Below are 18,380 nucleotides of genomic sequence, written 5' to 3' on the forward strand. Positions count from 1 at the left end.
TGGACTTTGTCAAATGCCTTTTCTGCATCAACTGATAAGATCATGTGGTTTTTGTCTTTTGTTTTATTTACGTGATGGATTACATTAATGGTTTTTCTGATATTAAACCAGCCTTGCATACCTGGTATAAAGCCCACTTGATCATGGTGAATTATTTTTTTGATGTGTTGTTGGATTCTATTGGCTAGAATTTTGTTGAGGATTTTTGCATCAATGTTCATGAGGGATATAGGTCTATAATTTTCTTTTTTTGTAATGTCTTTACCTGGTTTTGGTATCAGGGAGATGGTGGCTTCATAGAATGAGTTGGGTAGTATTCCGTCCTTTTCTATGCTTTGAAATACCTTCAGTAGTAGTGGTGTTAACTCTTCTCTGAAAGTTTGGTAGAACTCTGCACTGAAGCCGTCCGGGCCAGGGCTTTTTTTTGTTGGGAGTTTTTTGATTACCGTTTCAATCTCTTTTTTTGTTATGGGTCTATTTAGTTGTTCTACTTCTGAATGTGTTAGTTTAGGTAGGTAGTGTTTTTCCAGGAATTCATCCATTTCTTCTAGGTTTTCAAATTTGTTAGAATACAATTTTTCATAATAATCTGAAATGATTCTTTTAATTTCATTTGGTTCTGTTGCGATGTGGTCCTTCTCATTTCTTATTCGGGTTATTTGTTTCCTTTCCTGTATTTCTTTAGTCAGTCCAGCCAATGGTTTATCAATTTTGTTAATTTTTTCAAAGAACCAGCTTTTGGCTTTGTTAATTCTTTCAATTGTTTTTCTGTTCTCTAATTCATTTAGTTCAGCTCTAATTTTTATTATTTGTTTTCTTCTGGTGCCTGATGGATTCTTTTGTTGCTCACTTTCTATTTGTTCAAGTTGTAGGGACAGTTCTCTGATTTTGGCTCTTTCTTCTTTTTGTATGTGTGCATTTAATGATATAAATTGGCCTCTGAGCACTGCTTTTGCTGTGTCCCAGAGGTTTTGATAGGAAGTATTTTCATTCTCGTTGCTTTCTATGAATTTCCTTATTCCCTCCTTGATGTCTTCTATAACCCAGTCTTTTTTCAGGAGGGTATTGTTCATTTTCCAAGTATTTGATTTCTTTTCCCTAGTTTTTCTGTTATTGATCTCTAGTTTTATTGCCTTGTGGTCTGAGAAGATGCCTTGTAATATTTTGATGTTTTGGACTCTGCAAAGGTTTGTTTTATGACCTAATATGTGGTCTATTCTAGAGAATGTTCCATGTGCACTAGAAAAAAAAAGTATATTTTGCAGTAGTTGGGTGGAGAGTTCTGTATAAGTCAATGAGGTCAAGTTGGTTGATTGTTGTAATTAGATCTTCTGTGTCTCTGTTGAGCTTCTTACTGGATGTCCTGTCCTTCTCCGAAAGTGGTGTGTTGAAGTCTCCTACTATAATTGTGGAGGTATCTATCTCGCTTTTCAATTCTGTTAAAATTTGATTTATGTATCTTGCAGCCCTGTCATTGGGTGCATAAATATTTAATATGGTTATGTCTTCCTGATCAATTGTCCCTTTTATCATTATATAGTGTCCTTCTTTATCCTTTGTGGTGGATTTAAGTCTAAGGTCTATTTTGTCAGAAATTAATATTGCTACTCCTCTTCTTTTTTGCTTATTGTTTGCTTGATATACTTTTTTCCATCCTTTGAGTTTTAGTTTGTTTGTGTCTCTAAGTCTAAGGTGTGTCTCTTGTAGGCAGCATATAGATGGATCGTGTTTCTTTATCCAGTCTGTGACTCTCTGTCTCTTTATTGGTGCATTTAGTCCATTTACATTCAGGGTAATTATACAGAAGTTTTTAGTGCTGTCATTTTGATGCCTTTTTATGTGTGTTGTTGACAATTTCATTTTTCCACATACTTTTTTGTGCTGAGGCGTTTTTCTTAGTAAATTGTGAGATCCTCATTTTCATAGTGCTTGACTTTATGTTAGTTGAGTCGTTAACGTTTTTCTTGGTTTTTATCTTGAGTTATAGAGTTGTTATACCTTTTTGTGGTTACCTTATTATTTACCCCTATTTTTCTAAGTAAAAACCTAACTTGTATTGTTCTATATCGCCTTGTATCACTCTCCATATGGCAGTTCATTGCCTCCTGTATTTAGTCCCTCTTTTTGATTATTGTGATCTTTTACCTATTGACTTCCATGATTCCCTGTTATGTGTATTTTTTTTTCTTAATTAATCTTAATTTGTTTGTTTTTGTGATTTCCCTATTTGAGTTGATATCAGGACGTTCTGTTTTGTGACCTTGTGTTGTGCTGATATCTGATATTATTGGTTCTCTGACCGAACAATATCCTTTAGTATTTCTTGTAGCTTTGGTTTGGTTTTTGCAAATTCTCTAAACTTGTGTTTGTCTGTAAATATCTTAATTTCGCCTTCATATTTCAGAGAGAGTTTTGCTGGATATATGATCCTTGGCTGGCAGTTTTTCTCCTTCAGTGTTCTGTATATGTCGTCCCATTCCCTTCTTGCCTGCATGGTTTCTGCTGAGTAGTCAGAACATATTCTTATTGATTCTCCCTTGAAGGAAACCTTTCTTTTCTCCCTGGCTGCTTTTAAAATTTTCTGTTTATCTTTGGTTTTGGTGAGTTTGATGATAATATGTCTTGGTGTTTTTCTTTTTGGATCAATCTTAAATGGGGTTCGATGAGCATCTTGGATAGATATCCTTTCGTCTTTCATGATGTCAGGGAAGTTTTCTGTCAGGAGTTCTTTAACTATTTTCTCTGTGTTTTCTGTCCCCCTTCCCTGTTCTGGGACTCCAATCACCCGCAGGTTATCCTTCTTGATAGAGTCCCACATAATTCTTAGGGTTTCTTCATTTTTTTTAAATCTTTTATCTGATTTTTTTTCAGCTATGTTGGTGTTGATTCCCTGGTCCTCCAGATGTCCCAGTCTGCATTCTAATTGCTCGAGTCTGCTCCTCTGACTTCCTAGTGCGTTGTCTAATTCTGTTATTTTATTGTTAATCTTTTGGATTTCTACATGTTGTCTCTCTATGGATTGTTGCAACTTATTAATTTTTCCAGTATGTTCTTGAATAATCTTTTTGAGTTCTTCAACAGTTTTATCAGTGTGTTCCTTGGCTTTTTCTGCAGTTATCCTAATTTCATTTGTGATATCATTAAGCATTCTGTAAATTAGTTTTTTATATTCTGTATCTGATAATTCCAAGATTGTATCTTCATTTGGGAAAGATTTTGATTCTTTTGTTTGGGGTGTTGGAGAAGCTGTCATGGTCTGCTTCTTTAAGTGGCTTGATATAGATTGTTGTCTCCGAGCCATCACTGGGAAACTAGTTTTTCCAGAAAATCCGCTAAAAAAAAAATGCAGTCAGATCCCTATCAGAGTTCTCCCTCTGGCTCAGGCTATTCAGATGTTAATGAAGCCGCCTGGGGAGGGTGGGGGAGGGAACAGAGAGATAGGAGAGTAGCACCTCAGAATATAGCCAGAGTTGCTTGTCTTGCTTGGAATGACTATTATATCTGAGATTCCCGCGGGCGCGTCGCCTATGTGTGCTGGCTGTGTGGAGATTGCCCCCGGGGGGTCTGGCCCGCTGGAGTCACGGTCAGATCCTCCGCTTCCAGCCCCACGCCCAGCGTCAAGGCTCCCCTACTGGGACGGTGCACTCTCGACTCCAAAATCGTTGCTGCCTCCCGGGGAATTCTCATCCCTCCAGCGGCGTGGCCGTGCCGCCCCCGAGAACCAGTTGGGCCTCCTCCCGGGGTTAGTTCAGATGGGTGGAGTAGCTCCCCGTGCTTGTGCCGTAACCGAGTGTCCCGGCTGGGATGCTGTTCTCCCCGCTCCAATACCAGTCGCTGCCTCCCGGGGACTTCTCCTACCGGCTGTGTCCCACGCCGCCCGCGCGACCCGGCTGGTCCCCTTCCCGGGGTTAGTTCAGGGGGGTGGAGCAACTCTCTGTGTTTATGCTGTACCTGCGTCCAGTCCAAATCCCTGCGGGACGGTTCCCCGGCTCGGACGCTGCTCTTTCTGCTCCAAGACCAGTCACTGCCTCCCGGGGACTTCTCCTACCGGCTGCGTCCCACGCCTCCCGTTGAACCGGCTGGTCCCCCTCCCGGGGTTAGTTCAGAGGGGTGGAGCAGCTCTCTGTGCTTGTGCCGTACCTGACTGGTACGCTGGCTCCAGGCTCTGGAAACAATCGCTGCTTCCCCGTATTAGTTCGTTTTCCGTCTCTAAATCTGTGTTTGTTGTTCAGGGTTCGTAGATTGTTATGTATGTGATCGATTCACTTGTTTTTCCGTGTCTTTGTTGTAAGAGGGATCCAAGGTAGCGTCTGCCTAGTCCGCCATCTTGGCTCCGCCTCCTTTATTTATTTACTTTTTAAGGAGGACGTGGGCTTTGGGGGAAAAATTAAAAACAAAACAAAACAAACCAAAACAAAAAAAACGTTGCTGTCGAGTAGATTCTGACTCATAGTGACCTTACAGGACAGAGGAGAACTGCTCCATAAGGTTTCCAAGAAGCCTGATGGATTCGAACTGCCGACCTTTTGCTTAGCACCCATAGCTCTAAATCACTATGCCACCAGGTTTTCTGGGGGAAAATCAGCACTGGCTAATTATGTATTTTTCCAAAATTTTTGTTTCTGGCATAAAAATTATCCCTTGGGGCTTAGACTTCAAAACTCAAAAGTTAAGGACTCTTAATTTCTGTTTTTTTTTTTTTTTCCTGTAACCCTTTCCTGAGGCAATTAATACCAGCTGACTGAATGTGGAAGGCTAAGGAGTACAAAGAATACAGGGAACTATTAAAAGCCCAAATAATCAAATAAACTTCATTCCCTCAACTATAAATGAAAGACACACGTAAGCAAAACAGACTTAAAGAAATGAAATAGTGAAATGAATATATTCCAATTACAATTTTCACTTAATTTGGTTCTCGAGTAAAACTTCGGGGGTTAAGTTAATTCTGTTTAGTTTCATCTACTACGACAATGTGCTGCTCCTTGAGGCTAAGTTGCTTGCTTTATAGGCATAACACACATAATATGAGCAGTGGCCTTAATCCCTCCCTTACAGAACAAAGTACCTTCAAACGTGACCTGTTTATTCTAACAGAATCACACTCTTCAATTAACAAGTATTTTAGTAAGATGTCTTAGAATTTTCTAGACACCTGAAGGGAATATCAAAGCATACCTGTTAAATCAAGCACAGGTGAGTAAAAGAGCTTGGCTTGTCTATTAATACCTACCAGTGAATCCATTTTCAAAAACTCCGAAGAAATAAGAATAGAAATGACGTTTCCTGGCTCTACAAAAAGAAAAAAAAAATTAATTTTTCCTCTTGATTTGTAGCTCAGTCTCCTCAGAAGAGCCTCCTTCTCACCTTAAAAGAGAAGGTGTAATGCAGATGTTACTCTAATAAAAGCAATTTAATATAACCTTACTACAACATATGGCTGAGATACATGAAAGAAACAAAATTCATTGTGAAGCCTACAATGTAGGGAAAATAGTCAGTAAAGGAGGTGGTCCAAGATGGTGGCATAGTCAGACGCCTCATAACGTCTGTTTTACAACAAAGACCCCAGAAAACAAGTGAATCAGATATAGATGACAACTTTGCAACCCTGAGGATCAAAGGCAAGGCTGAAGAATTGGACTGAGTGCCAAGTGGAAGGATAGATTGTACAAAAACAGTGGACACAGAGAAGTACAAATCACTGGCGCCCCGCCAGCCAAACCTGCACAGTGTGGCCATATTGAGACTAAGCAAGCAGAGTTCCCAGTCGAAGCCCCCATCACCTAGTGAAGCCAAGCAGGAGTGACTCTGCACCCACGTCCAGAGCAGGCAGGAGTACTCCCTGGCTACAAAAGTTAAGTGCACTCACTTCATCCACTGTGCCCTCTCAGCCCCCCATGCCAGAGGCCCACAAACCTGCAGTGCCCTGCCCACCCCTCATCCATCCCACTGCACATGGTTGCGGTCTTGTGGAATCCACCACCACCCCACCCCAAGCTGGGGGCCCATGGACTGGTGGCACCTGCTTCTCTGCCTAGTCACCCACACCAGGGCCTGTGGAACGGTGGTGCCTCCTTGTGTCCACCCAACCATGCCAGGGGCTTGTAATTTGGTGGTGTCTGCTTCTCCACTCAGCCACCTGCACTGGGAGCCTGTGATGGGCGGCACCCCCCCGTTTTGCCTACCCACCCATGCTGGGGGCCCACAGACCAGCAACACCTGCTCCAAAGCCCAGCCACCCGAGCTGGGGCCTGCAGACTTGTGGCATATATGCACCCGGGGACATATAATCAAAGTTGCCAAAACCAAAGACAAAGAAAGAATCCCGAGAACAGCTTGGGAAAAATGAAAAATTTCCTACAAAGTGGAGGCAATAAAACTAAACTCTGATTACTTGGCAGAAACCATGGAGGAAAGAAGGCAGTGGGATGACATACATAAAACCTTGGAAGAAAAAAAACTGCCAAGCAAAAATTATATATCCAGAAAAACTCGCAGATATGATGGCAAAATTAGGACATTTCTAGATAACAGAAATTAAAGAAATTTGTAAAAACAGGACCAAGCTGACAAGGAACATTAAAGGGAGTCCTTCAGACAGGGAACCGCCAACATTGGACACCACCTGGAGATTAGGACAAAGGACAGTATCAGCCAGACACCAATCCAGATAAAGAGTTGTCAAAAATAAAACAAAGCTAAAAGATGAAAACAGGGAACCAGGGACATCAATTTGTATACGAAGACACTGTCAGGACAAAAATAAACGAATGGTGTAGCTACAGAACTTTCACATGGAAAGGAAATCAAGGTGGTACTAAGAAATAAAAGACTGCTTTAAGCTTAGGAAGACAAAGGTAAATTTCAGGTAACCACAAAGAAAGTTAAGAAATCTACCCATCAAAATAAAAAAGGAGAAAACCATAAAGACTCAGTAAACATAAAAGCAACAATAAAAGAAATGAAAAGAAAATCCAGACAAAAAGAACTCAGCACAGAAAATGAAGCAAAACAAAGAAACCATCAACACCACGAGCACAACAAAACACATGAGTGAAGTCAAACCTATCGATAAACACACTGAACATAAATGGCTTAAATGTACCAGTAGAGAGACAGAGTGGCAAAATGGATTAAAAAAAAAGAAAAAAGCAACCCATCAATATGCTGGCTACAAGAGACACACCTTAGACACGAAGACATAAATAAACTAAAACTCAAAGGATGGAAAAAAACATATCAAGCAAACAATAAAAAAGAGCAGGAGTGGCAATATTAGTCTCTGATAAAACAGACTTTAAGGCAAAATCTACCATAAAAGATAAAGAAGGACATTATATAACGATTAAAGGGCCAATCCATCAAGAAGACATAACCATAATAAACACCCAATGACAGGGCTCCAAAATACATGAAACAAACTCTAACAGCACTGAAAAGAGAAATAGACAGTTCCACAATAATTGCAGGAGAATTCAACACACCTCTTTTGGTGAAGGACACAACTAGAAAAAATCTTAACAAAGATAAAGAAGATTTAAATGTCACAATCAACCAACTCGACCTCATAGACAACTACAGAACACTTCACCCAACAGCAGCAAAGTATACATTCTTTTCCAATGTACACAGGTCATTCTCCAGAAGAAACCACATTTTAGGTTGCAAAGCAAGTGTCAATAAAATCCAAAATACTGAAGTAACACAAAGCATTTTCTCTGATCACAACAGTATAAAAGTAGAAATCAACAACAGGAGGAGCAAGGAAAAAAAATCAAATACATGGAAACTGAATAATACCTTGCTTGAAAACCACTGGGTAATAGAAGACCTCAAAGATGAAAGAAAAAAAATTCCTGGAATCAAACAAGAATGCAAACACAACATACCAAAACCTGTGGGACACAGCAAAAGTGGTCCTCAGAAGTCAATGTATGCCAATAAACACGCACACTAAAAAAGAAGAAAGGGCTAAAATCAAAACATTAACCCTAAAACGTGAACAAATAGAAAGAGAGAGGTAAAAGAAGCCCACAGTCACCAGAAGAAAGGAAATAAAAAAGATTAGAGCAGAAGTAAACGGAACAAAGAACAGAAAAACAATACAAAGAATCAACAAGACCAGAGGTTGGTTCTTTGAAAAGATCAATAAAATTGACAAACCACTGTCCAAACTGACAGAAGAAAAGCAGAAGAAGCAAATAAACCAAATAAGAAATGAGATGAGTGACATTACAAAAGAACCAACTGAAATTAAAAGGATCATAACAGAATACGATGAAAAACTGTAATCCAACAAATTTAAAAACATAGAGGAAATGGACAAACTTCTAGAAACACACTATGTACCTAAACTAACACAAACTGAGGTAGAAAAAACTGAAGAGACCCATAAGAAAAGGAAAGACTGAAACCCCCAAAAAACCAAACCCCGACTGAAGAAGTACTAAAACAACCAAAAAAAAGAGCCCTGGCTCAGTGGCTTCACTGGAGGCTTTTATCATACATTCAGAGAAGAGCTCACACCAATATTACTCAAACTATTTCAGAGCACAGAAAAGGAAGGAATATTCCCAAATTCATTTTCTGAAGCCTGTATAGCACTGATACCAAAGTCAGGCAAGACACCATAAAAAAAGAAAATTACAGACCAATATCCCTCACGAATATACATGCAAAAATTTTAAACAAAATTCTAGACAATAGAATTCAACAGTATCAAAAAAATTATGACCAAGTGGTATTCATACCAGGTATACAAGGATGGTTCAACGTTAGAAAATCAATCAACCAAAACTAAAACCATTCCCGAAGCCAACTCTTCAGACAAAGATTAGACTGGACTATAAGACATAAAATGATACTCGTGAAGAGTGTGCTTCTTAGCTCAAGTAGATATGTAAGACTAAATGGGCAGCTCCTGTCTGGAGGTGACATGAGAAGGCAGAAAGGGATGGGAGCTGGTTGAATGGACATGGGAAATACGGGGTGGAAAGGAATGTGCTGTCACATTGTAGGGAGAGCAACTAGGGTCACCTAACAATGTGTGTATCAATTTTTGTATGAGAAACTAATTTGAACTGTAAACTTTCACTTAAAGCATAATAAAAAATAAAAACATAAAAAGTCTATAAGTATTGAGAAGTTCATGAAAGCATGTACAAACTTTTCGAAACTCTAATTCTCACTTGCAAGCTTGAATTTTATCGACAACAAATACTGTCAGCTGTTTTCCTTAAAATGACCAACTCACTTTGACCATTTTCCAGAAAAGTCTGCCATACTTTGAATAACCATAGCCTCTCTGCCAGCCTTTCCTTCAAGTAAAAATGATTTTCTTTTTTTTTAAAAAGTAGCCAATTTAGCTGCAATTCAACCCATTGCACAAGCGCTTTTCCTCAAGACGACCATCATACTGTGGTGTGCAGAAGTACGCTTCCCATCTCATCACACAGAATACTAAAGGTACATACACAGGACCAAGGTTTAATAACATGAGGAATTTCCACTGCTTCATCAAAGAAACTTAGCTTCTTTCTTTTTTCCCTTTTTAACTATGAGTGCGTGGTATTGAAGAACACAAACGCTACTAGTGCAGTGTGAATCATTCTAAAGCCCCAGCTGTTTTATCCTCTATCGCTTTTGCAACATCTGAGAAAAAGTCAACACAGTGAAAAAAGACAAATAACATCTTATTATTATCCTGACAATAATAATGACAGTATTTTGACCTTGTGGACCCTCTAAAAGGGTCTCTAGGATCCCAAGGGTCCATGTACCACACTTTGAGAACTGCTGACCTAAAGACCTGTCCATTTGCCATAAATTCACCATAATACAAAAAAAAGGATGAGGTATCAGCCTCCTAAAAGGCTATTAGTAATCTGAGCATAAACATTCATGTTCAAACAATTTCCCACATTTCATTTTTGGCTTGAAGGAACTACTAGGTGACACAAAAATTTCACTACAAAACAAGCAATAGATTGTCTTTTTACCTAAAGAGGGCATCTCACAATCTTTATTCTCCTTAGTGTTCCTTTTAACATATTTTATCAACCAGTTGAAGATGTGAACGTCACAGTGAACTGAAATGTCCACCTCTTCCCAGCGCTGGACATCCACAGATAAATATTCAGCAAAGTACTTCATTTCTGATATCAAAAGATCTCGTGGGCAAATAAAATCTTCTTTCAAGTTTTTTGCTTCATCACATACATGGATCACCATATTTGGCCTTCATAAAAAATGTTATACAGAAATGAAATTATTAGTCTTAGAAGAGGAGCCAGGAATAATGACATTTTTTGGAGGAAGGAGAACAAGAAGTTTTTGACTATAAATTAGTTGTACAGAATTTTGACATTCTGAGTTTTTCAAGTGTCTTGTTAATCTAATCATATTTTAGATTTATTTTAATAAGCTACTGACTTAATAAAACAAAACATTTTTACTAAAGGACTAATAATTTACATGGTTTAAAATTTATTTTTTCAAGTTATAAATTAACTAAGTTTATAAAGAGATTATTAATTCACAAAGAAAAATTAAGTAATGTATTCTAATTCTTGTGAGGAACACAAAACAGCACCTTTCCATGGTTATGAATGTGGGATGGAGACAAAGGTCTAATTGTAAAATTTTCTTACTATTTAAAAAAAGGAAAGGCAGCTAAAATTACTCATTAAAGAATAAAAAAATTAGCATTGACCACTTACTTATTTTTAACAGCAAGAAAGTTTGCTTCTATACATTCATTAAATATAAATTAGTAAATGTGGTTAGAAAATTATTAAGACTATAGAATGTTCATGTACATATTTTAAAAATCATTCACAAATAAGTTTAGATGATGCATTAGAAAGATCGCTGCAACAATTATATATTCCTTGAATTTACTTTCCTTTGAAAACTGTATCACCTCGAAAAGAAACATGAGTGGGATGCACATCTGCCCTCATGTCACCACGAAAGGAAGGGAATAAACAGGAAGAGGTACAGTGTGTGCTGAACGGAACCTCACTGACTGATACAAAGATTTTACATCTGAAACAAAACCGGGCTACCAGAAAAAGGGTTATAATCAACGCCCCATCAAAGTCAAAGGAATTTCTGTAACTTTTCACAGAAACAGATTTATATAACTTTGCTTTCTTTTAAAGAAATTATGGCTAAAATATAAAGAGGTAATAGCTGGTAAAATAAAGTTTCTGTGGGCTTTTGGAAATACTAGATAATTCCAGAAAAAAAAATTATCTGACAAACCCTTCAGTTAAAAATCTATGTGAATAAACCAAAAGCTACTGAACTGTACACTTTAAGTATAAATTTTATAGTTATGCGAGTTATATCTTAACAAAGTTGTTATAAAAAATTCTATCCAAACTCAAGGTGCACAAAGGAACTGTCAGGTATAATGAAAATGTTCTGTATCTCGTTTGGGTGATGGTTACACAGTGTGTACATTTGTCAAAACCGATCAGAGTGAACGCTTAAAGTGCGTGCAGTTTATTGTATATAAAGCATATAATAAAAATATACCGGAAGATATTAATATCTCAAGAATTAGTTATATTCAAATAGTTCTGAGCTATACATCCAGTTTCTTTATTCAAAGTTGGGTGAACAATGGCATAGAGATTTTTCTTTGGGTTTTAACATTTACTTTTCAAAGTTTTATGTTAATAGATGTCATTTCTAATATTTACACATATGAAAGTAAATTTTTTAAAATGAAAAAATATAGTCCATTTGTAGTAGCAAAATGAATAAGCCATACGTTTAGGTACCAAGCACTTGTTTACAGTTCAACATATGAACTACGCTGATTCTAACTGTCTCAGCAATTGTGTGATACGAAATCCCTCAGTTACGGTAAGTCATGTATAAAACCACCAATCATGTATTTTAAAATTTAAAGTTGATACTGATATTAAATCTTATCTGGAAACAACCAGCCTCCTACCCTTCAGATTCTTCAGGCTCGTCACCATTATGAGTAGCACAACTTTCACTTTCTGAAGAACAATTCCTTGTGGAAGCTATACTATGTCTTCCTTAAATGCAGAGACAAACACAAAAAAGAGGGGGGGAGGGTGTTAGCGGTTCTAGCTCAGAGAAGGTTTTTACTTATTGAGCGGTAAAAGTGTAAATACATGGTTTGCAAAGCTAGTTAAAGAAAGTAGTAGTCAAAAAAGGCTATTAAATTACTAATGTTATAAAGTGTAAAAAAAATACCAATTGTGTATAATAGTGATCAAATGCTCAAAAGGCAACCACATAGTTCTTTCTTCCTGAAGCAAATTTTTATACCACTATTCTACTACTGAGATGAAAGTAACGCACTATACTCTGAGAATTTCAAAAATCATTTATTATTTCCAATATAATTGCAAAACACATCTCTTCTGCCTTGCACTGCGTCATTTAAAGCTATTGCTGACTGCAAAAAAGGTAGCTGTAAAAAAGATTACATGAGAGAGGAACAAGAGACTCTCAGAAAAAAATGAATGAAAAGGTATAGGTCAAAATCCTTTAAAATAAAGTAAAAGAATACTCATAGGAGGTAATAAAAATAATACCTAAAATAAACAGGCCAACACACTGGAGTGGGAAGTTCGTTATGATAAGGAATTTTTCAGTTAATACTATTTGATCTATAAATTATCACTTAAAAAAAAATACAGAAGAGACAGATTATCATTTTTAAACTTCAGGAAGATAAAAATATTAATAGGTTTTTCTATTAACGTTTATATTAGTCTTTAAATAAAGAAAAGTTGACTGCATTACATAACATTCTACAGGATTCTTATACAGAAAATGACTGCATTTTGTTTTCAAACCTTACCTGTTTTGGAGACTGCATCCTGACCAGGTGCAGCCTCCTGAAGTTCCCCGTGTGTGTCGAGAAGTGAGGATCTGATGTATGTGGCTAAAGTTTCAACAGGACTCTCTCCAGCAGCCATCAGAGGATTATACTGGTTGTCAACAGGTGAGCTTCCACTGCTCTTCAGTTCATCAAATCTTTTTGCACACTGTCAAAAAGGGAGAGAAATGGAGGTTTTCTTTTTTAAGAAAAAATTAGAAAGTATTTTCTTGCCTTTTATTTGGAATATAACATGACATAATCTTTCTGGAGAGCAATGTGACGATATGTAGCAATAGCCTTAAAGATGCTCAGTTCTGCTTCTGAGATTATCCTCTAAAGAAATACAAATATTTGTTACAGTGGTATTTGTAGTCAAAAGTTGGAAACAAAAGCCTAAAAATCCAAGAAAAAGATTTTTATTCTATAGTTCAATAAATTATGACATAGGTAAAAGAATGGCATGATGCCACTGAATGCTGCAGAAGTCGACACATAAAGGTGATCACAATATGTTATTCTTGTTAGCTGCCATCCAGTCAGGTCCCGACTCATGGCAACCCCATTCACAGGAGAATGCAATGCTGCCTGATCCTGCACCATCCCCATGATCGTTGCAAACGGAACCACGTGAACCACGGGATTTTCGCTGGCTGATTTTCAGAAGCAGATCACCAGGCCTTTCTCCCTAGTCCACCCTAGTCTGGAAGCTCTACTGAAACCTGTTCAACACCATAGCCACAGACAAGCCCCCAGTGAGAGACAGGTGGCGGCTGCACATGAGGCACACTGGCTGGGAACTGAACCTAGGTCTTCTACATGGAAAATGAGAATTCTACCACTAAACCACCACTGCCCCCGTTTACAACATGCCCAGGGGAAAAAGCAAGAAGCAAAACAGTCCATTTATTTTATGTATCTACTTAAAAAATTCATACAGGTATACAGACGAATCTGGAAAAATATACACAAGGAGTCAAGAGATTGTAGTAGGCAGAGTAAGATTAGAGTTGATTTTTAATTCTGAATCTTGGCTCGTTTTCTGCACATGCTCTTTAAGGACATGCCCTGGTGGCCCAGTAGTTAAAAGCTTGGTTGCTAACCAAAAGGTCAGCAGTTCAAATCCACCAGCCACTCCTTGGAAACCCTATGGGGCAATTCTACTATATCCTATAGGATCCTTATGAGTTGGAATCAATTTGACGGCAACAGGTTTGGTTTTTCTTTAGCAACAAGGGAAAATTATTTTAAAAATTAATGCCTCTAAAAATAATCTGATTCACATTTTATTGTATTTTAGTTAAAAATAATTCCTTCCCATTGGGTGAATTTGAATGTGCAGTGGATATGAGACGATGTGATGGAGTTACTGTTAATTTTATTGGTTTGATAATGACACTGTGGTTATGTAATAATGTCCTTATTTAAGAAAACACAGTATAGCATACACAGGTAAAGTGTCATGATGTCCAATACTTATTTTTAAATGTCAGAAAAAGAAATCTATATAAAGTGATAAAGGAAATACCTAGAATTGCTGAATCTATGTAAAGGTGTTTGTTGGACTATTCTTTCAACTTTTCTATATGTTTGAAAACATTCACAATAAAAAGTTGGAAAAATAATAAATTTGCCCTGTTTTAAAACTTCAGAGGTAAATATGTAAAAATTATGGAATAATAATATACACTAAAAAACAAGTTCCCTCATCATTTCAAAAAGACCTACTATATAACTGAGGGCAAGTAGTCTCTGTGGATCCTGGTTTTCTCAGTCATAAAAGAAGAGTGTGTTAAGGGTAAAATCACTCAATATGGTGAAGATGGAAGCTCCAGAAGTTGGTCCCTTCATGAAAACAATAACTGAGCTAGAAAGAGCAACTGGAGTCAACTATTTTGAAACTTTAGAACCTGACCTGATCCTTTTATAAAGCAGGGCAGTGCTTGATGATGGAAGAGGGTGCTGATCTTTCTTGGGTGAGCTGCATGCACCAACTGCCTACAACCCCCACTGCTCAGCTGGGTACAGTAGGATGGATGGCTACCACATTCCAGGAGCAGCTGGCTGATCCCTGGGCAGGCAGCAGGAGCCTTCTCCCCTAATGATTTGGGGTTTCACAGTTTACACAGTTGGGTGGGTCTGGAAGAGCCCTGATGCACAGACAACTGCCTTGGTTTTGTCCCTCTCACAGCAGTGGCTTCTCTCGATTGCAGCAGCTTCATGGGCCAGCGTGCCTTGTGTGTGTGTGTGTGTCTGTGAGGGAGTGAGAGAGAAATTTGTCAGGCTGCTGGCTGACCACAGAGATAATGAAACAGAAACATCAGTTACCACACATAACTGGTATGCACACTCAGCAAAAATAGTTTGGAAAAGTCATTAAACAGACAATTGCAGCCTTCATTAACCAACAAACAGCAATCACTGAGGAGTGAGTGAATCAGACTTCCAGAGCTATCACATTATAATACCCAAATGTCCAGCTGTCAACAAAAAATTGCAAAATATACAAAGAAACACGAAAGTACAGATCATGTACAGGTGAAAAAATTGATAAAAACCTCTCCTGAGGAATCGACTGTCTTAAATATGCTCATGACCTAGAGGAAACCATTGACAAAAAACTAAATAAGAAAAATGATGCATGAACAAATGAGAATATAAATATAAATAAAGAGACTGAAAATGTAAAAAGGAACCAAACAGAAATTCTAGAGCTTAAAGTACAGTAACTGAAATAAAAAATTCACTAGAGGGATTCAAGAGTAGATTAGAACAGGCAGAAGAAAAGATCAGCAAACCTGAAGATAATGTAAGCGAAACTGAGCCTTAGGTGCAGAAAGAAAAAAGAATAAAGAAAAATGAACAGAGCCTGAATGTCCTCTGGAACAGAACCAAGTGTGTTAAGTCCCAGAAGAAGACAAGAGAAAAATGGGCAGAAAAAAATTTTTGGAGAAATAACTGATGAAAACTCCCAAATCTGATGAGAGACATGAACATACACATTCATAAGGTTCAGTGAACTCCAAGCAGGGTACACTCAAAGAGATCCAAACAGACACAACATTATAGCCAAACTGTCGAAAACCAAAGACAAAAAATCTTAAAGCAGCAAGAGAAAAGCAACGTGTCACAGACAAGCGATCCTCAGTAAGATTAACAGCTGATTTCTCATATAAACCTGCTGCTGATTTCAACTCATAGTGACCACACACACACACTCACCATTGTAACTAAGCTAGTATTATTCAAATGAGATTGTTACAAGTTTAAGATGTTAATTGTAATCCCCAAGGTAACTGCAAAGATAATAACTAAAAAAAAATATACACAGGAAATAAGAGAATTGAAATGGTACACTAGAAAATTCAACTAAATATAAATTAAGGCAGTAATGGAAGAATGAAGAAGCCCTGGCGGCAAAGCCACAGAAGGTCAGCAGTTTGAACTAACCAGCTGCTCCATGGAAGAAAGATGTGACAGTCTGCTTCCATAAAGGTTAGGAAACCCTATGGGAGAATTCTACTGTTCTATCCGGTAGCTCTGAGTCAAAATCAACTTGATGGCAACAGGTTTGGTTTTGGAATGGAGGAATGAGAAAGAAAAAACACAAAAGACATACACAAACAAATAGCTAATTGGCAGAAGAAAATCTTGCTTATCAGTGATTAAGTGTAAATGGATTAAACTCTCCTATTAAAAGGCAGAGATTGGCAGACTGGATAAAAGAACATGATCCATCACTATGTAGTCTACAAGAGATTCACTTTAGAAAAAGACACAAAGACATTAAAAATGAAAACAGTAACCAAAAGAGAGCTGGGATAGTTATATCATTGTCAGAAAAAAATAAACCTTAAATCAAAAAGGCACAAGAAAAGATGCTCAACATCATTAATCATTAGGGAAATGTAAATGAAAACCACAATGAAACACCACTTCACACCCACTAGCAGTTATCAGAAACTGTGGTGGCATAGTGGTTAAGAGCTATGGCTGCTAACCAAAGGTCAGCAGTTCGAATCCACCAGGCACTCCTTGGATAGCCTATGGTGCAGTTATACTCTGTCCTATAAGGTCAGTATGAGTTGGAATCGGCTCAGTGGCAGTGGGTTTGGTTGGTTTTGAGAACAGTTATCATAAGAGACAAACAAGTAAGTAAGTTAATAAATGAGTACGCATGTTAGTGAGGATGTGGAAAAACTGGAGCCCTCGTGCATTGCTGGTGGGAATGTAAAATGGTGCAGCCGCTGTGGAAGGCAGCGTGGCAGTTCCTCAAAAAGTTAAACATTGAATTACCTTATGATCCAATAATTCCTCTTAGGTATACACGCAAAGACTTAAAATCGGAGACTAAAACAGATACTTGCATGCCAATGTCCACAGCAGCATTATTCACAATAGCCAAAAGATGGAAATAACCCAAGTATCCATCAACAGATGAATGAATAAACAAAATGTGTAAAAACAAACAATGGAATACCATGCATATAATAAGGAATGAAGTTTTTATCTTGATTTATTTTTGTGATTTCCTTATCTGGGTTGACATCTGATTGCTCTGTCCAGTGTTCTAGTCTTGGGTTGATATCAGATATTATTGATTTTCTAACCAGAGAACTCCCTTTAGTATTTCTTGTAGTTTTGGTTTGGTTTTTACAAATTCCCTAAACTTCCATTTATCTGGAAATGTCCTAATTTCACCTTTGTATCTGAGAGACAGTTTTGCTGGATATATGATTCTTGGCTGGCAATTTTTTTTCTTCAACGCTTTATATAAATCATCCCACTGCCTCCTTGCCTGTATGGTTTCTGCTGAGTAGTCTCAGCTTATTCTTATTGACTCTCCTTTGTAGGTGGCTTTTCGTTTATCCCTAGCTATTCTTAAAATTCTCTATCTTTGGTTTTGGCAAGTTTGATTAATATGTCTTGGTGACTTTCTTTTAAGATCTACCTTATGTGGAATCTGATGAGCACCCTGGATAGGTATCTTCTGATCTTTCACGGTATCAAGGAAGTTTTCTGCCAACAAATCTTCAACAATTCTCTCTGAATTTTCTGTTATCCCTCCCTGTTCTGGTACTCCAATCACTTGTAGGTTATTTCTCTTGATAGAGTCATACATGATTCTTTGCGTTTCTTCCTTTTTAATTCTTTTATCTGATTTTTCTTCAAGTATATTGGTGGCAAGTGCTTTACCTTCAATCTCACAAATTCTGCCTTCCACTTCCTCAATTCTGCTCCTCTTTTTATTGAGTTGTCTAATTCTATAATTTTATTGTTAATCTTCTGAATTTCTGATTGCTTTCTCTCTATAGATTCTTGCAGCTTATTAAATTTTTTCATTATGTTCTTGAATAACCTTTTTAATTTCTTCAACTGCTTTATCTGTGTGTTCCTTGGCTTGTTCTGCGTATTGCCTGATTTCCTTGCTGATCTCATTCCTGATGTCTTGAAGAATTCTGTACATTAATCTTTTGTATTCTGCATCTGGTAATTTCAGGAATGCACC

The 18,380-nt window shown here is 37.6% G+C and overlaps 1 protein-coding gene across 7 annotated transcripts in view; it reads right to left on the bottom strand.

Moving 5' to 3' along the window:
- The window catches only part of SANBR (SANT and BTB domain regulator of CSR), a 101,259-nt gene that overhangs the window by 40,149 nt on the left and 42,730 nt on the right, over nucleotides 1–18,380 (bottom strand). For 5 of the 7 annotated variants that reach the window (XR_007515522.1, XR_007515523.1, XM_049870363.1 and 2 more), the window contains exons 4-7: nucleotides 12,854–13,040; nucleotides 11,969–12,059; nucleotides 10,002–10,240; nucleotides 5,234–5,292 (exon numbers count right to left, since the gene is read on the bottom strand). Coding sequence is in view for 5 of the 7 variants with exons in the window: in XM_049870363.1 (XP_049726320.1) it covers nucleotides 5,234–5,292; nucleotides 10,002–10,240; nucleotides 11,969–12,059; nucleotides 12,854–13,040 (576 nt within the window). In the remaining 2 variants the exon portion in view is untranslated. Of the gene's footprint in view, nucleotides 1–5,233; nucleotides 5,293–10,001; nucleotides 10,241–11,968; nucleotides 12,060–12,853; nucleotides 13,041–18,380 lie in introns of those variants that run through there. The other 2 variants (XM_049870366.1, XM_049870365.1) reach the window with 2 other exon arrangements.

Source organism: Elephas maximus, chromosome 26 (genome assembly GCF_024166365.1).
Source record: "Elephas maximus indicus isolate mEleMax1 chromosome 26, mEleMax1 primary haplotype, whole genome shotgun sequence".
Taxonomy (NCBI): domain Eukaryota; kingdom Metazoa; phylum Chordata; class Mammalia; order Proboscidea; family Elephantidae; genus Elephas; species Elephas maximus.